At 33.3% G+C, this 23,756-nt stretch overlaps 1 protein-coding gene across 1 annotated transcript; it reads left to right on the forward strand.

Annotated features, from left to right (window-relative positions):
* The first annotated feature begins 6,154 nt into the window (after positions 1–6,154).
* On the forward strand, positions 6,155–22,902 carry LOC135126757 (monocarboxylate transporter 10). Its single transcript, XM_064052883.1, has 3 exons — positions 6,155–6,608; positions 17,136–18,239; positions 22,542–22,902. Exons 1-3 carry the CDS (start codon positions 6,347–6,349, stop codon positions 22,577–22,579), a joined length of 1,404 nt encoding a protein of 467 aa, XP_063908953.1. The 5' UTR covers positions 6,155–6,346; the 3' UTR covers positions 22,580–22,902.
* Positions 22,903–23,756: the final 854 nt, after the last annotated feature.

Below are 23,756 nucleotides of genomic sequence, written 5' to 3' on the forward strand. Positions count from 1 at the left end.
TAATGATGACGCCAAATTCATCAAGACATTCTAACAATTCTGAACAAACGCAACATCTTCACATTGGTCGTAAACGGTACAGAAATAATGAAATCTGATTGTTGGTACATGTTTCGAAGAAAGCTAATCCCATGTTTCGCTCTGTGTTTTCCAAACAATATGTACAAAATATTCGTAAGGCCTATATTAGAGTCTGGATTACCATTTGACAAATATACATACTTATATTGTAGGTACTGTTAGACTCAATTCGCATAAGACATCCTAAATGGTATGATAAAAAAAGTGTTAAAATTGTCAAAAATTACCTATTTTAGAATTGTTTACAATTTGTTTCTTTGCGGACTTTTTTAAAACTACATTTAAATAATTGCATAATTATAAAAGAGGCATGAAATCCTTTTTAAACGAATTATTAGTAGACATGTCGATGAAACAGCACAATGTTGCAGTAATCATTACAAGTATGTAACATCATGTTAAAATTATTTTTGGTCATCGTAGTGATAAAAAGTATTGGCACATAAAATTCAATTAAACTGCAAGAATGTTTAACCTCTTGAAGTAGCACTAACAGTGTACTTTACCATCAAAACATTTTCGTTGAATTTTCGGAGTAATTCTGTGACGTGTAAAACGGTCCTAAGAGCTAATTACCTACTTCATAAGAAATGTCCATCAAGAAAGAGGGTAAAAGAACTTAAAATTCATATAAAATAATAAGTCTGTATTTAAAGATGAGTATTTGTTGTGAGTGAGATAATAGTATACTACTAATCAATGAGCGGGTAATGATGAAGTTTACACACGAGCCGAATGGTGAGTGTGTCATTCACCTGAATGAATCGTCGCCATTACCCGCGAGTAGAATGCTATACCTATTTTTTCTACGACGATTTAATAACACATCAAATTGACAAAAAATTTCTAAAGTCCGATTTTGCAACGCTCCCGCTGTCTTATTATCGAATCACAATCGCGGTGGTTTATCGCAGCGCAATCTGCGACCTCCTAACTTGCGTCCCATGTTTCCGTGGTCATGCAGTTAATCGTGTAGTTTGAGACTTCGAACGGAAATGATTGGCCACACCCCTTCGTGAGTCATAAATAATTACTCACTGGTAAGAACCAATAGGAAGCTTTCAAAATTATTAGACTCACTGGTGTCGTCCACCGTGAGGAATAAATGCCTTTGCCAACTAAAAACTGTTTAATAATGCATGTATTATTCAACAGGAGTAGAAAAAATATATTGCTGAAACATTTTCACATCCTAATAGTATATAATCGTTAAGCGAATATTAAAAATTTATATAATTGGTTCTCATATTTGGGATACCAGAATGGACATTCCTTATTCTCTAGTATTAGGTAGGTAAACGAGACGTTGTTTATTGATTTTCATGACAACTGAAATATTCAAAATAAATCGTTCGCTAGTTCTTAGGCAACACCCTCTACCTTAAATAGCTGATGAGTGTTTTAAACAGATTCCCTTCGCAGTCTTTCGTCGTTAACGTTTTAGCTTCAGAATTTGAAAACTCTTAGAGAATTTTGGAAAAACGAGACCGGGCTCTAACCATCAAACCTTAATGATAAGCCTCGTGTTGGCAACAACAAATGGTAGAATCCGCCGATTTAATATTTTTTTTTACGTTCATAAATACTTAACTATCGTTTTTTCCAAACTTTTGAAGCTTCTTTTTTCCTATCATTGGGAATAAAATGATTTTCTTTATTCAAATTTGCAGCTTCAATACACACTTATCAAAATATACGGAAACGTGAAGCGGAATGAGGTAGCTAACGTAGAGCTATCATATAATTTGATTTTTAAAGTAAGACTGGAGGAATAATCTTCTATTTAACTTCTTTGGAAACTTATAAAAAAATAACACGACTTCGTGAAAAAGGCTTGAAAAAAAAACATTTTTCTCGTTCCGCCCCACCCGTGGGGCAGAATAGCATGATTCACAAATAAGGACCGAATCTACATCATCACTATCCAAGCTAGCACATGACATGTGCTAGCCCATCTTTTGCACTGAAGACAAGAGCATCACCCTTCGATTAAAGTAAGTGAGTAAAGTTCATAGTAATAGAGACAATCATCATTATATTTTTATTTATCTTTCCTTTCCCTTTCCCATTACTTGTTTCTTAACGTTCTTATCTTATCTGTTATCTCTTCCATTCTTATTTGCGGGATATAAATAGGTACATTACTGTGATTGGCTATTTCGAAATCCCATCCCGCCCCATTATCCCGTTCCGTCCTACGTTCCCCTAGAAGAAAACGCCAACACCCATTTTACGGTTGTAGTAAGAGAATCGAGTGAACTAAAATTCTTTGAAGCATATTTTTAAAATACGAAAATATTCAAGAACAAGTGTATAAAATACATATTTTTTTAATAATTGAGCAACATGAATAATGGTACAAAAAAACTTTCACTTTAAAGATTCTTTGTTGTAAAGAATATATACATATTTTATCCATTATGTAGGATCACATTTTGTAAATAGCAACCAATAAAGCCTGGATTTTAGGCAAAACAGACATATTTGTAGGCATGTTAATGAAGCTTGGATATAAATAACTGTTGAGTGAGAGAGAGAGAGAGTATTTTTTTTTTTTTGATAAACTGTCAAAGTGTTTATAGATGCCTAAAATTGTGATTATTAGAATGTGGATTTTTTTTCTTGCGAAACTATTTTCACACTGTTTTGTTGATGTCGTTTTCTTGAAGACCCTACAAGATCAAGACGGTATGAGAATTTCGTGTCATCCTATCCATTCCTTTATTTCATTCATTAAGTGTGAGTGCTGACATGATCTTGTATTTCTGAACAAATCAAAAATATGTACAACTTAAGTGCTTAACCTGCTTAAACAGTTTTACAAGATACAAAATACCACTGTGTGTGCTTGTATGCAATTAATAACGAGTTATATCAAATTAAATCTGATCGCTAATTTTTTTGCACAACTCGTGTAAAATTGGTAAGCTGAGAAAAGTGAATATTGTTTAGTAGTTTATATGTGAAAAAAAGGACTTACGCCAACAAGAAGAAACATTCCCATAAAAAGATGGTCCCAAAATACCATTTAGACAAATGGCTAAACTAGTGATGGAGAATGTAAGCTAAGGAAGTATTGAAATCGAGTTCATCGGGCTTTTTCGCTACTTTTATGTTTTCTCGCCGTTTCATGGTCGTTAGAATACAAAAACATCCCGCATTTCCGTCTGTCCGTCTGCCCTCTACTGTGTGTCCGCATCTGTGTCGATTTTTATTAGATACATAATCTTCTAAACTACTGGACTAATTGTTGTCAAATTTTGTATGTGCATTAGGAATATTGTGTAGATGATAAACCGCTGACCAAAATTTGTCTAATCATCCTCATCACCAATGCGATGACGGCATCTCCAAAATTTACAAAAGTAAGTGTTATTTAAATTTTATAAAATAACATACTCCTCCACTTGTAGTTTATGAATTCGTGTTAAGTGTTTACCCCAAGTATCCAGATTTTTGTAAAAAAAATCAAATTGCAAATTAGAATGTTCTGAAACTAAACGTTTTAAGGTTGTCGGAAATATGGGAAATCGATGATCAAAATTTAACCGTTTACGATTCCCCCTCCCCCCCAAACTGATGACGTCATCTCAAAATTTTGCCAAATAAATCCTATCTAAAGTACGCAAAATATGATGAATATATACTTGTAATTTATGATTCGTTTGATATTTTTTTATAATTATTTATACAGTGTGACTTAAAAAATTAATGAATCAGTCAATCTATTATATTGATGAAATCAGAAATTACAAAACCGATTGCTTTGAAATCTTTCAGATGTTTTAAAGTTGTCGTAAGACGGTAAATTTGTAATCAAAATGTATCTGTTTATCCCCTTCAAAAAATTAATGACGTTGTATCAAAATTTTGCTGAATATATCCTACCGAAAATATATAAAATATGATAAGTCTATACTTGCGATTTATCATTACATTAATATTTTTTACAAGTACTTAACAAAGTGACGCAGTGAGTATGAGTCAATTTATTGTAGTCATTAAAACAGGAACAGCTCACTCCATTTCCCGAAAATTTGAAAATACAGTGCTGTTATTATTAGTAGTACACTGGATCTATCCAAATTGATAGAACTGTCCTTGCAAAAATGTTGATACGTCATTATAGAATTTTGTAAAGGAGAAACTCATTTGAAACATACGCGTAGCACGATTCTTTACATTTACTTTAACACGCCATGCATATCTTTATTTTTAACTTATAAAAAATAAAATTCGTAGAATCTTTTTTTCTCTCTTTGTGCTCGATATAATCAGGATTGAGAACAAATAGTCATCTACGTTTCCTGGGATTGACAAGTTCTGGAAGAACGCATCCATTACAAAATTTTTGGAGTTTTGTAACGATTTTTTACAAAATTCTTCATCATATAATAAATAAACCACATTTCTCTATGTTTACATCCATTTGTTTCTCAATAACGTCTTCTTCGTGTCGTTTGTCCTAATTTACTGTCGGTGTGTTTATGGAGTTAATTTTGTTCAATATTAAGCAGCAGTTTTTTCAAACATGGAAGCTCCTATGTTTTTCCTTCTTTCTTCTGTCCACTCACTTGAATCACTTGGTCTATCGTGCCTTGCGTAGTTAACACTAGTTGTTTCTCATTTAGGTACAACAAGCTTTTTAAAGAATATGTTTTATGTGTTATTGTACCAGATCTAGTGACATATCAGCTTTGATGGGGAAGAATCTTCTTAATCACAACATACCTAATTGGTCATTTAACTATACCTAATCCCTTGATGTATGACGCATATATAAGCTCTTTAGGCATAGACTTACTTGCTCCCATGCCCTACAAACCAGAAAATTACGCAACTTGTAAAATATTTCCGAATCTGTTTTTTTGGCATGCGATTTAAAGTCTATTTATTGCACGATTTTGATTTTTCAAAAACAAATCTACTTCAGAGTAAATTTATTACAGATGCCTGTACGTAAAATTTTGAAATTTTCCTTATAAGTTATAATAGAAACACTCAAAATTTTACGAATTGTAATGGTTAGAAAGTACGTGTTTAAATCTAGTTTTTTCAAAAAACTAAAACTCAGGGCTATAAACTTTTTCCATATATTCTATCAGTGAAAAATTGTTGTGATTGGTCCAAGGGTTTTTCGTAAAACACGTACCCCGTTTTACATTATTTTCCCTACCTATACCGAAATGTACTTCCCCCTGCCACGAAATCACGAAAAAAAAATTGTAAAACTAGAAACAGTAGGTTTGTCTCTAACAGCTTCAGTGGAAATACTCAGAAGCCTCCATAATTCTATAAAAAATACTCTAGGTGGCGTGGTCGCGTCTGGGCTACAATTTAATAATTTTGGGAAATTTGTTAAATAATTTTAATAAATTTCGCAAAAAATGTCAGAGGGGAAAATGTAAGCAGTTTTGATTATACAGTCAACGACAATATACATATTGTATGAGTTTGCTCCTATCACGTCATGTGGCGTGATAGTAGCCATTTAATTTGAAAACAGACAAAGTTCTACAATGAAAATTCTAGAGGCATATTTAGAATGCAATATAAACAATACAGCCTGGACAAGGAATTTTGTGTTGCGTAAAAATGCTTAATTTCTGATTTTAAGAGAATATTTTTAATACTTTCAGAACTATTTTAGTCGTTTATTATAAAATTTTAACCGGCTAATATCCCGGCCTTGGCTAACATATATGCATATATGTACCTTAAGTTTCAAATTAGATTTTTTGGAAACATAAGTGTGTAGACAGTGGCCATAGACTTTTCATATCAGTATCTTCAAAAGGTGATATCTCTTTCGAAAACTGAAACGTGACAAAAGCATGGAGGTCATGCACTACTGACCCCTCGTCTCTATCGCGTCTACTTTTTTCCGATATATAGCTACCAATTCATACATTTGCCAACGTTCCCGGTTTTATTTAGCTGCGCCACGATCACGCCAAATCCTGTTCACGTAACTCATTCTTACTTATAGGTAGTAGTAGTAAAAATAGTATTGGGTGTATGTACATAATTACTGAGGTACATACATCGTAATCAACCACCTCCACGCCTATAACCCGATACTCTAGCGTTTATCAGTAAAAGCAGCGCGCAAGCGCTGCCAAGACGTCGCTCGGTAATTCACGGTTCCACGCCACAGCACGCGCACCAGGTCAGACTCTATCCTGATCTAGCTGATGTCGTCCACGTGAGAGCAACCTCTTGCATAGCACGCGCTCATGTGTCAAGTGCCTTCCCGCTGCTGAAGATGGTCGAAGACGTCGGTACGAACTTACTCAACAAACCTACGAAGACCATCCTCAATGGATCGGCCAAGAAGGACCTGGAAGTCGCTTACGAAGGCGGCATGGAGCCGCCGGACGGCGGCACCAGGGCCTGGTTGGTGATGGTGGGCTCGTTTTTCTGCAACGGCATCCTGTTTGGGGTCATCAACTCCTACAGCGTGCTATACGCCGAGTTCCATGACATCCTCAAGAACAAGGGCTCGACTAATCCATCCGGGGAAGCAGGTGAGGATATCCGAAGAAGGGATATTTTTAGAGCTACTGAGGCGTTGTGCACTAAAATGGTGTTGTATGTGCACGTGTTGCGGTTGCATTGTGCTGTTAATTGAGACGGGTTTAGTTTATTTTTGATAAATTTTTGTTGGAGGTATGGCAACCTTAGCGGGCTTCTGGGTATTGGTTGATTGAAACTGATACATCTATTTTTAATTTGTGAATCACTTTCATTAGCATTCTTCTAACAATGCGGGCCGTTGTGTGACAAAATTCGAGTCTAGACAGTCACTCTTTTTTTATTTTGTCTGGGTGGGTATTATTAGAAAAGGTGCTGATGAAATGGGTCAGCTGGAGGAAATTAGAAGGCAGGTGATGCAATCCAATGGGGTTTATTGAAAGCAATTAAAAAACGAACACGAATTTTAATCGTTTTCGTTGAAATAGGACGTGATAAGCCCTAACAGGAAATCCACTGTCGCATAAGAGTATGAATGGGTTGTATACTGAAATTAATTGATAAGAGTTACGCTTGCACAAGGAATCGTGAAATACTGAGGCCAAATGTAGTGCCAACCGGAAGACTAAAACCTCAGCAAATGCGGACCATTGTTGCAGTTCAAGGCCTTGGCTTGTATTCGTACATTTCACTCACAAAATTTAAATAATATGAATTGTTAATAGACAAAGTGCAAATATGATAACATAAATATACGTGGTTATAAATGTACAATCTGTCTGCTGCCCTGAGAACAAGATTACGTTAATATTTACATATTAAAGATCAATTTTTATCAGATCATTTGTTGTAATATGAGCGAAGGTAGGCATTATTTCTTGACGTAACGGTTGTTCCAAGCACAATGTACACAATATACACTCCTCTTTTTTTTAATTCCTTTATTATAAAAAATCGTAAAAAATTCTTACGTTTGGCAACGAGTTATGACTTAAGAAAAAAAGCTAAATTAGACGCAGAAACCTGATCAATCTGTTAATAGACAACGTAAGCGAAGTCACAGCTTTATTCAACTACTAACAGAAATGATAACATCACACAAAGAAAATGTGACTTACACCACTGCAACTTTAACCCGTCCATTTATACAGAGATAAACTTTTTTAATATGGAATTACTTAGAAGCATAAATATTCGTAATAAAATTATTTAGGTAAACATTTACAAAAATACACCTGTTTTGCATAAATAAAATATTCGTTGAAGGTTATTTAGACCAAAGTTCCCACGCCCCTGAAGTATCCAACAAATCCCGCTTGTTCGAAAAATTGTAAAATTTGATTGTGTGACATTTAATTTTTTTGTGAAAACCTCTTTAAATTAAAAAACATGTCGATGAGGATGGCATTCGAACTCACGCGCGGGGGAGTCAGGTTAGTTGGTCACGTACTTTAACGCTGTGTTAAAAATTTAATCGCGATCAATAAAACGTCTAAAAACATGAAAGTAGCCATTCGCGAGATGGATACAATTGCTAGCACATGGTCGAGAAGAAAATTGGATTTTGCGAGTTTACTTTTTACTTCCCGAGCGTAAACAAAGGAAGTATTGTAATCGAGTCCGTCGGCCGACTCTCTACTTTTACGTTTTCTCGATCTTTCATGACCCCTAGAAGACGAAGAAATAGGTCTCCCATTTCCGTCTGTCTGTCCGTCTGTCCGTCCGTCTGTCCGTCTGTCCGTCTGTCCGTCTGTTGTCACGGATTTTTATTAGACAGATAATCTCCGAAAGTACTCGACCGATTGTTGTGAAATTTTGTACTTATATTAAGAATATCATGTAGATGGTAAAACGCTAACCAAAATTTGTCGAATCATCCCCACCACTAAAGCGATGACGTCACTTCAAAATTGTACATAGTAAATGGGTTTTCAATTGTATAAAATAACATAGTCCTACACATGTAGTTTACAACTCTGAATCGACTTTTCACCCGAAACGTCCAGATTTTTGGAAAAAAAATCAAAATTATAAAACAACATTTTGAAATTTAATTTTTAATCTGCTAACCAGAATGCTTTGAAATGTTGCAGATGTTTTAAGGCTATAAAGAGTATCATAAATCTTTAGTCAAAAAATATTTGCTTACCCCCTCCAAAAACTTGATGACGTCAGCTCAAAAGTTTGTGGAATAAATCATATCTAAAATGTACAAAATATGATGAGTCTGTACTTGTGATCTATCACTCCATTCATATTTTTTGGATTTGCATATACAGGGTGACTCAAAAAAATTAATGAATGCGTAAATATATTTTATTGATTTAATCAGGAACTACAAAACCGAATGCTCTGAAATCTTGCAGATGTTTTAAGGTCATAAAGAGCATAATAAATGTTTAGTCAAAATATATTTGCTTATCCCCTCCAAAAACTTGATGACGTCAGCTCGAAAGTTTGCCGAATAAATCTTATCTAAACTGTACAAAATATGATGAGTCTGTACTTGTAATTTATCACTCCATTCATATTTTTTGGATTTGCATATACAGGGTGACTCAAAAAAATTAATGAATGCGTAAATTTATTTTTTCGATTTAATCATGAACTGCAAAACCGAATGCTTTGAAATCTTGCAGATGTTTTAAGGTTATAAAGAGCATAATAAATGTTTAGTCAAAATACATTTGCTTATCCCCTCCAAAAAATTGATGACGTCAGCTCGAAAGTTTGCCGAATAAATCATATCTAAAATGTACAAAATATGATGAGTCTGTACTTGTGATCTATCACTCCATTCATATTTTTTGGATTTGCATATACAGGGTGACTCAAAAAAATTAATGAATGCGTAAATTTATTTTACTGATTTACTCAGAAACAACAAAACCGAATTCTTTGAAATCCACTGCGAAAAAAAAAACATAATAGGCATGCAGTCGTCACATTTCCGACAGCGAGGGAAGTACTGTCGAAACTCTTTAGACCAATTTTTTTTGTTATAACCCTCATTTATTAAAATAAAGATATCTGGGGTTTATTACACTGCAAGTATGCATATGTTTCAAGTGAGTTTTTTTAATAAAAAAAAACTTGTGATGACTGTAATATTAGTAACAACTACAGTACCGTATTCTCAATATTTCGGGAAAATGAGGTACGTCGTTTGTAATTTAATCAATAAAATAATCTAATTCATTATTTTTTTAGTCACCGTGTATAAACAATGCTAAAAAATGTGAATTCGTTGATACACGACAACTATGCGCTCAGAATATTTTGTTCATTTTGAGATGACGTCAAGTTTTTGAAGAAGATGAATAGATATTTTTATTAGCGATTTACCAGGCCTACTTACGATACTCTGATTTTTTCTTTTTTTCAAAAATCTGGATGTCTCAAGAAAAAAATAAGGGCCCATTCATAAACCTCAGGTAGAGAAATGTTTTATTTTATAAAATTTAAATAGGATTTACGTTACAAAATTTTGAGATGACTTTATTAGATTGTTGATGAGGTGGATCAGATAAATTTTGGTTAGCATTTTATCATCTACTCGATATTCCTAAAATACGTCTAAAATTTCACAGTAGTTCATCCAGCAGTTTCGGAGATTATCTGTTTCATAAAAACGACAGACAAACATAAATGGGAGACCTACTTTTTATTATACTCGAGAAACTAGCTGTTCACCGGATGGACTCTGGTACTTCTATAGCTTATATTCAGGAAATTGTAAAGTAGTAACAAAAAGAAAAAATAAAATTCATTTCTGTGTAGTTTCTGCTATACAGGCTGTTTCTTTATATGTACAACTCTGGTCTTTTAAATTCTGAGAATGGAATGAAAACCTTATGTTTTTCAAGCACATATAGGTATGTATGTTGTAACTAAAGAAAGAAAATGATAATATTATTACATATACAAGTTGAATATCGTATTTACTTTTGAAAGAATCACCTACCATAGCTACAGTCTTTTAAGTGTTGTGTAACTTTGTTTAGTCTGGTAAAGTATATTATGTTGTATATATTTTCAAGTTTTATTTCATTTTTACTGCAATACACTAATAAGTAGTATCTTGTGAAAGTTAACATCTGTTAAAATGAACCTGCGGCACCCATAAATAATGGTTTAAAGTTGTAATAGAGTATTTGTTTTGGTGTTTTCAAAGAATATGAAAAACGGACCTGATCCGGATCGAGTTGTTGAAAAATGTTTTACAGTTTTTTTTTTCGTTTCTGTTAGGGATTACTCAAGGCTTTTGTAACTAATTGTTCTGGTGTTTTTTCTAAAATTTGCTCCCCAATTTCAAAGATACAAGTACTTAATTACATTAATTTATGTTTAGTTCATTGACTCTGAACTACGTAAGTTTTCAAAACGAAGAAATAAAGTGGATTTCAAAAGAAAAAAACTATATTAAAAACCAGCCTGAAAACAGAGTAACGACTAAATGAAAACAGCAGGAACTTTAGAAAACATTTGATGCCACAGAGGTACACGGAGCTTAAATTGCTCCTAAGAATACAATACCGGTACTACCGTCGTAATAACTAGAACTTCTTTTTTTTTTCTATAGCTGTTAAGTGCGCTGTTGTATAACTTCAGATGTCTTATATATGATTGTAAATAACATCACACTAAAGTATTGATAGATAAAATACCAAATAATATCTATGTTAAAAAGAAGCAGATACATACAAAGATATATCAATCTTAAGTACTGTACAAACACTTGGAAAAACAAAGTTGAGAAGTATTACCTACTTGCGTTTTGTGCTACTGTTGGTTCAATGAGGTACTTAGTTTCTTCGACACGGGCTGCTTTTACTATGTCTCATTTCTGACAAAAAAGGTGACAGTGTTTGTCCTTAATTTTTAGAGTTTTGTAAGCTGAAGACAGTGGTGAAAACCGCATTCCAAAATCATGTAAATAATTTAGATATTGATTTTCAGAACATGAAAAATTTCACCAAAATTTAAAAAAAAGGTGTAAAAAGACTGCGCTTGTGTTATATAGAGAACGTTGTGGAGAGATTATAGGTATTTAAAATTTCATAATAAATCTGTTAATAATGAAGATACATATTACGTTTTTAAAATGTGTTCAATACTCCAAAAGAGCCAAAGGTAATGACTATATAGTAACCTTATTTTAGGAATAAATCAAGCAAGTAATGTGTAACTGTAAAGAAATCCTGTAAAGGCGGAAAAAAATTATCATTACCAAGCGGAATTCGAACGCTCGGTGCTTGGTCGTCTGACTGGTCCTATTATTTTGCACCATGGAGAGTTGTTTATACGCTTTCATTTTCATAATTATATATCGTTAAAAACAATATAATCAATAACAATTTTATTTATGCAAAAATTGACACAAAAAATGTTGTGTATCACTCGCCCAGACATGCTTCTGCAAATACTCGTTAATTGCAGCAGACTCGCCAAATTCAGTCGTATTCGCAAAAACTTAGTTTCTGGCTTTGTGATACAAATACCTATTAATCAATGTTAATCAATGTTACCTTTAAAACAATGTTATGTAAACATTCCAAAAAAAAAAAAAAAAGTTTTTTGACTACCACTATATTTCAATAACCAAAAATAATTTTCTTTTGTAATAATGTCTTAAAAAAAAAAAAAAACACACATCTGCGTTACGCTGCTGCGTGCAATGCGAAATTTAAACTAACTGTTTAAAGTTCAATAACTAATTTCGTCGCTGAACTAACTGAACTATAAATCATAAGACATCGGGATTATGGGTCAACTTTTATACAATTAATTTTTAAACCATTAACGAGATATCAATCTGACCTGTGTCTTCTCTTCTCAGCCTGGAAACAGAAGCAGTTGTTGGTTAGTGATAAGTTGATAACATTTTATCTAAACGACCCAGACCACAACGAAGTATCCTTTTACATTCGAAAGTGCTGAAACTGCATTTTTTTACAAATACGGCAAAAATATAGAGTTACATATTAACAACCCGGAAGCACCGCACTTCAGAAATATGATATATCACAAGAAAACTTACGAGTTTTTCCCCTATTAAGCAGCGGCACCAATTTTTCGTGTCGTTGCTCTGGCAGTATCGATTCGAAGTAATATTGATATTTCTTTGTAAGGTCGACTTGGTACTATGGTAATATGCGTCACAATTATAGAGTGTGAAGAACATTTACCGTGTGATGAGTTACGATTATTAATTATTTACTGTGTCATAACCTGCTACTTTTAATGATTTTTTTCGTTCTAAAGTTGATTTCTTTAATAATAATTACCGACACGGTTTCAGGTTCATGAATTCAAGTCTCTGGTATCTCATAAAGCTACAAAATACTACTTCAATAATTTTAAATTGCAAACTGTTTTTTCCTTTTTTGTGACCACTTACCTACCTATGTGCACTAATGTGCACTAATGTATTAAGGAAATCTTGAGATCCATTACTTAGAATAGTTGCAAAAAATGTTCCAACAAATATATTATTAATGAATTTAAAATGAGCTCGATTAGGGAAAAAGAAACGACAAAGTGGATTCGCACTAATAGCCTACACTTGATTCGTCAAAATTTTTAAGCTTTAGCCACTGCATTTAAGCGTTAAAACAGAGTGAAACAAGTAACAGATTATATAATGTGGATATTCACTCGACGTATAAGTGACACTGTGGTGTTACCCTAAATTTTTAGCACATTAAATTGTTGCTAAAACCACGTCAATGTATAGCTTATAATATACTATATGAATCTCCTCTCTGCGACTTCACAAATTACTTAATCCAGTTTCCTTTAATTCCGGAAAGCATATAACCAGAAAAGTGACAGCTGAATACACAGAAGCCTCAATGGCATAAATGAAGTGATAGTTTCATTATAGACCATGACGCTAGCACCTCTTTCGGTAAATTTAAAACTACGCTTAGGTATATAGAAATAATAATTGTTGTAATTATTTCCACGATAAATTAACTGTCACTTACTTTAATAAGTGTAACCGGTGCAAGCAGGCAAAGCATGCACATAAAAAAAACGTTTAAGGTTATTTACAGAAATTCCCGGGCCCCTGAAGTGCAATCGAACAAATACTGCTTTTTCGAAAAATTATAAAGTTTTATTATTATTTTTCTAATGATAACCATATACTTATATTTTACTTAAATTTAACTACGGAAAAATAAAGTTTGTTGGTCTTCAGTACAGGTATGTTGTACCTACTAGATTATCTACATTCGAGGAGGGCGGAATAAGAACAGAGCGATAATACTGTGAACAGCGGTTACGACTATACACTAATAAGGGTGTTAACCACGCCCTTAGGTTCGAAAGTATGGCTAAGCAGTGGCGGGGCAATTTGGTTTGTCATGCGTCATGGGGATGAAACGAACTGAAACTTATGAAACTAAGCGTTACTCCCAGATTGTTTACTTCTATTCCAAAATTTACGAAGTTTGCAGCTCACTAGGTTGAGTTTATTAAAAAAACACACACAGCATGTAAAGACACACAGTACGTGGGGGAGCCAAATAACTAGCATGTGCACCTATAAAGTACTAGTAAAATGATGGGGTTTTCTAGCCTGCAGACTCATCGTAAACGGTATTTGTGGTGTTTGATTTTGTTCCACAACCCTACCATTGGAAGCATACAACATACTCCCTCCGTTGTTATTCCAACCTCCTCGCTTACATTGTAACTTTTTCAACTTGAAGTGGAAACTAATTTTTACTTCCCGAGCGTACGTTAAGGAAGTATTGTAATAGAATCCATCCAGCAAATGCTTACTTTCATGTCAGTGGCGGCTCATGGTGATTTTTGATGGGTGGGCAAAGCATTGTAGATAGGTTATAACATGTATGAAAAAAAATATATATACATATATATAATTAATCATTTTTGTGAGAACGTGTTTTTGTTTTGGTGCAGCATGTCAATCAATATAATATAACAAATATTTTATGTATATTACATATATATTATTTTATAAATGTTACTTACAATGTCGGTCAGCAAGAACCAACGAGAACGTCGAAGACTCTTGCTAGAAGAGGAAAGAGGAACAAAAAAAAGGTTCAGCACATAAATAGATTTGTTAGGTGTTTATAGAACTATAAACTCAAATAATAATCCCAACATGCAAAGATTTTGAAATAACATGACGAGAAAACATTAAATTTTAAAGCTTTGCGATAAGCTACACTTAGAAAAAGCAGCAATTTGGAAAATTATTGTAAAAGCAAAATAAAAAATGCCAAATGAAACAAAAAATAAATTCTCAAAATACTAACAAAGTTAACAATAACAAATAAAATAAAAATAATTCCAAAATAATCGTTCTGAAAACCACTAATTACCAAAGACTCCTCCAAAAAACTTTTTAAATTTATCATCGAATTTACTTTAAGAGAAATTTGCGATTAATCTTGTCCTCGAAATGTATGTTTTTGTGTAGCCAAGAAAATTATCATATCGAATAAACGCCGAATTTAAGAGAATTTTCTATAGTTTCACTTCGTTTTCCAAATAATTTTCGTTTATTCAGATTGGTCATGTTTTTGTAAGGCAGTAGCATTATATTTTATATCGCTCTTCTTGTGGAATTCTAAAGTGTTCGTAATTTAATTTTATGTTAAATAGCAGATAATTCCAACAGATTTGTTTGTTGTTTCACTACCGATCAACCAATAGGTAGGTAATATTTATTGTCCGAACTTTGATTAAAGCCTTTATTACTGCCACGAGAGTTTGTGATGACCAATTGTTTCATTTCGGGACATGATCTTAATTTATAAACAAATAATTCATAAATATCAAGTTCCATACTACTGAATTTATTTATTAAAAACAAAAACTCAATGTCTTTAATGCCTTCTTTACCACCTCTCTAATATTATTTGCACAGCTTACAGTAGGATTTGCCATTAAAAAAAATTGCTAGAAAGTACCTACTTTGGTACTCGCCTAACTATTTGGTAATTTGAATAAGCTACATTTTATAATTAAATACACTATCCACCATGCAGTTTCTGATCTGACTGAATTGAATTGAGTCGTGTCTCCGACGAGGACGAACCATGCCGAGTGCTCCCGATTTTCAGGGTGGATTTGCCCACCCATGCTAGAGCGAACGCGTAACAAACCTGTGCGGACAGTCTGAATTAAATAATAAATTAAGCGTATATTTAACTTTTGTTGACTCTGCTACAGTTATATTTATGAAACAAAAATGCATATGTAATAATAAAAAATACACATGTCAGATACGTACTGCAATAATAAATGTATTACTTATTCTCATCATTGATTATTGGGATTTTTAAATGTATACTTCATTATAAAGTTTACACGGTGTCATAATACAAGAATATGGTTATTACAAATTTTCATTTGATATGAAAAAGTATTTATTAATTATTATGGTGTTGCTCTTTTCTGTATCAATAGTATTCAAGAATTTTCGCACAATATGATTTTCCTTACTACCTTACCCATATTTCAATAGAGTAATAAAAATAATTACCTCTATACTTTTACAATACAGAAGAAGTAAAAAATTCAAAATTAATTTATTGAATCCTTGAATCGAATAACGAGAGATCCGATTCTGCAGCGTTTGAGATATACGTTGAGGCCAGGGCGTCCTGCCCCGCTTGAAGCAAGAAAACACGGATATGCAAAGACGCGCGTTTCGAATTCTTTACTCTCAATTACGTACATAGAAAACCGAACGTATGTCGTTGCTTACAATCAAGAGGGTGGACCAGGGTGGACTAGCCCACCCTCACATGAACCGTATAACGCCGAGATATGACGCACTTTTTTACAACTGCAATTTCTCAGTTGCGGAAACTGCGGGATGTAATGAAGAAAATCCGTTGGCTTAAATGATGTTTACGACGATAATTATTTGTGTATACATATAATATATTTTAAAAAAGAAAAAAAAAACAATATTTTACTTCGTATCATAAACAATCAAATAGGGTGGGCATTGCCCACCCTGCCCACCCCGAGGAGCCGCCACTGTTTCATGTGCTGTCATCTATGACGTTTTTTATTAAAAAGATAATCTCCAAAACTACCGGCCGCGGGTTCATTTCTCCCATGGGCCACTTTTTTCCAACACTGTGACTGGTATTGTCTATTTTTTTATCCAAAAAATGGAATTAGTTTGACTGTGTCTCAGGGGCGAAGAAAGTTTATCGAATAACATTTGACCAACTTTTTGAAATTCTCGTCCCAAATTTGCTACATTGTTCCTGCGTAACTATAAGGATATACTTAATTGTTGCCTATTAGTAAAAATAAAATAAACGAATTTATCAATTTTATTGTTTGGTTATTTTTGACATTTTTAGTCACGTATGTATGTGAAATAACACAAAATCAAAATCCGAAAATTTGACAAGTCCGAAATTATGGAACACCTACGGTAATGAGACTTTGCACAAATGTCTACAGCAGACTTCGTACGGTCTCCAGTACGTACGTGTTTAAGTTTTAAAACAGTTACAAAACAAACAACTTTTAAATTATTTGCTCAACACATTCCTTTACCCGGTTCTCTTTTTCAGCACTCGTGGGCTCCTTAGCCATGGGCTCGACGTTCCTAATCTCAGCAGTAGCGGGAGTTCTCACCGACTTCATCGGCATCCGAAGGACAACATTTCTAGGAGGTCTCATAGCTTCAGGCGGCATGTTCCTGTCATCATTCTGTGTCGACAATAAAATAGCTCTATACATTACATTCGGTGTCATGTATGGCTTAGGTGGTGCTCTAGCATACACCCCATCTCTGGCAGTTTTAGGTCATTATTTCAAAAGATATCTAGGCATAGTGAACGGGATAGTAACTGCAGGCAGTTCAGTCTTCACTATCGCCATGCCTTATGTTATAGCAGCGTGCTTAAAACACTTCAAAATCGAATGGACTCTTCGAATATTAGCTTTAATCGCTAGTTTTATCATGGTGTTTGCGTTCTTATTCAAACCTATTAAACACTCCTCCGCCAAAAAGCAAGTTAAGTGGAGCAACGCATTTAACATGTCCGTTTGCAAGAACAAGAAATACATAATATGGGCCACAGTAATCGCCGGATCACTATTCGGTTACTTTGTGCCCTACGTCTACATGCTGAAGTTCGTAGAAAGTAGTTTCCAGGGACCCGTCGACGGTAAACTACCCGTTCTTTGCATAGGAATCACATCAGGACTCGGACGGTTGATTTTCGGCTACGTTGCCGATTTACCAAAAGTCAATAGAATTCTCCTGCAACAAGTTGCCTTTCTCAGTATTGGTGTCTTAACGATGCTTTTGCCATCGTCGACGGAACATTTCGGATGGCTGATTGCCATTACCCTAGGAATGGGACTTTTCGATGGGTGTTTCATAGCGCTCTTGGGACCCATCGCTTTTGACATATGCGGCAAAGAAGGCGCTGCTCAAGCAATAGGGTTTCTTTTAGGCACGTGTTCTATACCTTTAACGATAGGACCTTTTGTTGCTGGTGTTATCTACGAGCACGAGAGGAATTACACTCTTCCACTCCTTCTGGCGGGAATTCCGCCTACCATTGGTGCTGTGGCCATGTTCCTCACGCGATGTGTTCACTCCAAGCCTTCAATTGATGATCCAAGTCGACATCCTCTCAAAAATGGGAACTGCAATAAAAGTGCAGGTAGGTTGCTAACAAGAAGCCAGCACTCTGTGACTGTGGTACTTGACAACAATAAAAATGACGCGAACAAGCGGTGTTATGCGTATTCGGTGCTATGATAATGTGATAACGCAAAAAAACAATTTGTGATATTCAATAGAGTGAGTGATGAGTGGGTTGGTTAGATCTGTTTTATTTTACATAATGTTGTTTAGTAGTAGTTTATGTACCCCTTGAGGATCAGTTGATGCGTTGAAACAAAAGACTTGGTTTTTAAGAATATTACAAATTTACAGGACAAATTCGACTTTTCTACTACTTTACAACGAAATACCCCACTTTGTTAAGTATTTATAGGACAAATTGATTCTTGAGTATCATAAATACCATCGGTGATATTTTTCATCATTTGTTTCTTGTTGTCAACTGTCTTAATATATAGGATAAAATTATGTTTTAACAAAAATGCCCCGCTCCAGTTTTTTATAATTTGATTTTTAATTGCCTTATTTGTTATTTATAATTTGTTTCAAAATCTCCAACGCTAAGACACTATTGAACATTATTCATACAAAATCGTGGAAGTACAATACATCTGTAATGAGGATTAATAAATACTATAACAAAATTTGGTTTTTACGATTTGAAAATTAGTAACATTGTACTATTTTCCAATCTCTAAATCATTTAACTTTTTAAATTTATATCATTGATATCGGTTCAACATCAACATGTTTGAACTTATTTATTTTTAATCAGTTTCAAAATTATATGAAGTAGTTTATTTAGCTTTCAATTGTTGTAATATCAAAAATAATTGCAATCGGGTCATCCTTGACTTCAAGTCTTTGATAGACTGTTAATGACATATCAAACAAAATGACACAAAAGTGGCAAATATGAAGATAGATTTCCAAGATACGTCCCTTTATCGTGTGACATTCAGCGATGATTTTTATAAGCAAAAATCGGTAGTAAATCTTTCTATTCTGGAAGTCGATTAATTCCAAGTTTTGGTGTCAAGTTGGAAAAATCAATTCTGCACGGGCTTTTTTTACCCAGCCACTGACGTGGGTGGATGCCTCTTCGATCAATATATTTTTGCACAACGTCCGATTGTCTTTGTTTTAGGCACTATACCTAATTATCCATAGCATTTAAGGTAAAGACATACGTCTACATTTTCAAGGACAACTCGATTACAATCAATATTGATCACTCGATACTTACATTTGGACAGTGAATATTGAAATTACTAAAATCAAGTGAACCAGCATTATATTCATGGACGAATTAAACATTGTTGGAATATTTTATTACTAGGTGTTTATGAACTTTTCCAGACCGTTTTATTTGAAAATTAAGAAAGTCAATCAGACAGTAGTTATTTTCACTTATGATTACAATTTTTCCAGCATGTCTTCGAAAGGACGTGAGGAGTTTCGGATAATAACTTATAGAAGATAAGGTAACAATTGGTTCGTCCGTAATAACTAGTTTATTTATCAGTTCATATTTTAAACATTTAAATATATGTATAACTGTATGATCTTGAGTTGACTCCACTTCAGGAACCATGTACAATCTAATTATTTTGAGCAAAATGTTCTATGCCTAAAGTAACAACATATGTCCAGTTTCGTGTGTTAATCCAGTAGATATACATATATAAGATTGTTTTACCTAATAGAGTAATGTAAAAACCATAATACCAGTCTTCTGATTTATCTAAATGAATTTTAACTCATTCACTTTTACCAAGAAAGCTTGTCGTAAAATGAATAAAAAGACAAAATGATAAAAAATGGATACTCATAACTAAAGTTTTAGTTTGTCGGTTTGACTGGTTTTTATTATACTAAAAAATCACTTTGTTCTATAAATACTTAAAAATGGTGTATTTCGTTGAAAATTACTATAAAACTTATATTTTTGTCCTCAGTGGCTACTTATACTACTTTTAGTGTTTTTTAAATACTGTTTTGATATGGAGATGTTTATTTTATAATTTAATAAAAACTGTGCGAGAAAAACGCACGGGAATGGCAAAAACGATTCGTTTTTGTGTACCACGTGTTCCTGAGCTGGGAGGCAGTTTATTGCCATGTGATTTGTGCGGAAAATTCCCAATCGGGTTATTAAATTCGTTAAAATATGATATTCCTGGCATCATTAATTTTCATACTATCAAAAGTTATGAATTTTAATTTGTTCCACAAGCAGCGTATAAACGAGTTGATAAAGTAAATGTCAACTCTTATGCGGCCACAAAAAATCGAGCTCGTTCGTTGATTACGGAAAGACATGGAACAGTCATCTCACTGCAGATGTTACAAATACTGCTGTGAAGTTGAATTGTGTCACATGTTGTTGATCACTGTTTGATTATTTAACAGTTTAGTTTCAGTTACGAAACTGACATAAAATTGAACTACGAACGATAAGCTCAGAAAAAAACCTGTCTAGATAATTTTGATTTTTTTTTCTGAAAAATGTATAAAAGTAAGAATAGATTTTAATATAGATTAAACATAATCAAGCTCAGTTAAATTATGATAATGATTCTTAACTGCGCGTTTTAACGTGTTTTCTTTTATTTAACTCACCACAAGTGTTAGATCAAATGACAAGTGTAACACACTTCCGTTAAGGCCGGCGGAAAATACGTATTATGTTTCATTATTTTTACAAACAATAATCTGTAAACAAAACCTATTCTTAGTTTTTGTGGCTAACGAACCAACTCTGATTACACTGTGCATAAAAATATTTCTATTGATAATATTCAAAAAGGTTTATCAAAGTCTTCTCGAATATTTTAGAATAACTTTCATCTTTCTCAGTTAGTATTCTAGCCGTAATATAGAATATCCAAAAAATATTGCAGGAGATTCTATGTTATTATTATTGATGATATCAGTTCTGAAATTGTCTTATTATTGTTTTGTAATAATATTAACGTTTTCCTCATGGATGGGGAACAGTGTACATATACATATATAAAAAAGAATTTCGTGTTGATAAAAACTATTACTTAATGTAGGTATATATATATATATATATATATTTTATATACTATGTCTTTTTTTAGAAACATTTATCAAAAATGTCATTTACAAGTCGGTTTAGCGAGAAGTGAAGAACCGAATCAGAGTTTTAAACTGAATTTAAAATAGAAAGAGAAAATGAAAAAGAATTCCTCATTCAGGCCTAGCAAATTACGTCAAAATCAAATCAGATTTTAGATTTGACTCTTAAACTTTCAAAAATCCATGGCTGTTTTCGATCATGTTTTTTATTGCAATATTCTAAATTTACCATACAAAGTGAAGTGTAGTTTAAAAATTTGGGATTGTGATAAGACAGTAGTAACTTTTCTTATACTTTTTGAAAAAAAAAAATAGATTAGATAGATGTCAAACATAATCTATTTTTTCAAACTAGACTGTGATAATGGAGCCTTTGTACACTATATAGACTGTAATAATGATATTTTTTGTTTTAAATACAATTTCTTGTTCACATCCAACTAGCACTTTTAAATATATATATTTTTTTTACTTTAACAAGGCCACTTGGGCCATAAACTAATACACCATTCAATCTGTGATAAGGTAATCTCACTGTACATAACATTTAAATTTAACGGCTTTATTTCGAAACAAAAATCGATACCTTTATCAGTGCAAAAATTAAAATATTGTATATACCACGTGTTTTTTTTTTGTTTGGCCGTTAAAAGTTCATCTTTACAATAAAGCTATCGTCTCATTGAACCTGCTCCTTAATCTTGGTTAAGTAATTAAAACTCCAATCATTTATAAGTAGAGGTCGGCTGTGCTTCTAATTAATCTAATCCGTTTAATTAACTGTGTTCCAAAGACGTACATTAGGTAGTAATAGAGCATGATGTCTAGTTGTGGCTACCAATTGAAGCAATTATTGGAGCAATTGCTCTGGCGAACCTGTGACTAGACATCCATTTACTATTTTACTACTCCTGTCCCGCAGTAACACTGACAATTATTAGTCAATTGTCTTGATAAAATACGATGCCGCACTTCAATTAATCATCTCGTAACTGCGTATAAATCATGTCGAGGATAGATAGGGTATTGCGCCACATGGCACGCGTTTGCTTACCCTATACAATGAAACAGAGGGGAGAATAAAGACAAGGATGGAAATAGGGGGCTCGTATTATATTACGTTACAGCGGTATTATGCTTTGTGTTCAATCGAATCTATATTATTGTTCCTGTTTGACGATACCGCAAGCAGAATAGATAAAAGTATACCTAATACGTTATTTGTTGTTTGCAGAGCCCATGGACGGCCGCGACGAAGATGGTCCCGTATGAACATGACTCTCAACTTTTTTTTAAGTATTAGTTGATTTTGCTTTCTTTTATTCTGCTGGCAATATCGTTTTATTTAATTTAATTTTTTAATTTTAATTTTACTGAAATATTGTTGCATTTATTTTGTAATTTTATACGGTCGCAATAATCGGATATTGAATCTGTTGTTGAATTTATAGAGGTGGACACCAATGTACAAAAAAATATTTTGCCATGTCTGAATTATAGGATGGCTTCGTTATGTTACTGTGACATATCAAAGCGAGAATATATTTTATTGAAGGACTGTACAAAATTGTTAATAAAAGTATTTTCAACAGTGATTTATGTGCTTTATTTTTAAATATTTCGTTTGATAAGCAATATGAAATTATATAATTGTTTAAAAAGGGACGCTGTTTGTTTTGTTATCATTATCTGACAGATCACTCAACGTCAACAAAACTTCAATAACACATCGCATCGTCAGGACGAGTACTTGAACCACTCTTTGTTTCCTGTTCTATATAATTGATAAACTGGAGTGACTCACACGTGGATATTATTTGCATCGTCTATTAATATATTCATCATTACTGATAGTGAAAAAAAACAAGTAAATTAGATCCATATAAAAAAATATCGCATGACATACCTACCGTATGATGAAAATGTTTGTGATTTTTTTTGTCGGGTTAACAACATGTTTAAAATTTAATGATGGCATACCTGACTGTCAAATTGAAATTTAGGGCACCAAGTAAATAGCTGTCATGTTCTCAATCGTCTTTTACATGTTAACCGTGCTGCCAATAATTCAGAATTGCCAACCCAAATATTTCCTGTAATCATTATAATAGTCACCCGGTATTTAAAAATGGAGAAAAAATGAAGTACATTTCCAAAACTGTAATTTTTTTGACGAATCTTTCCAGTTTCTGTCTCTGTATAACAATGTCACAAGGTACATATCTTGAATGAAGATTTTTGCATTTTCGTTCTATTTTCATGTCGTACAATAAGATAGGTCAAGTCAGGTCAGGTATTTCTAAAAACAAAAACGAAAATCGAAAATTCCAAATGGCTAATGACAAGCAAATTTTTGGGTTGGTAATTCAGAATTATTGGCAGCAATGTTATTAGTATGTCAGTACGCACTTGCTAATTTTGAAATGAGAAAGTGGCAGCTACTGTGAAT

The sequence above is a fragment of the Zophobas morio genome, unplaced genomic scaffold (genome assembly GCF_036711695.1).
Source record: "Zophobas morio isolate AGI-343-1 ecotype UQ-CSIRO unplaced genomic scaffold, CSIRO_AGI_Zmor_V1 ptg000011l, whole genome shotgun sequence".
Lineage (NCBI taxonomy): Eukaryota > Metazoa > Arthropoda > Insecta > Coleoptera > Tenebrionidae > Zophobas > Zophobas morio.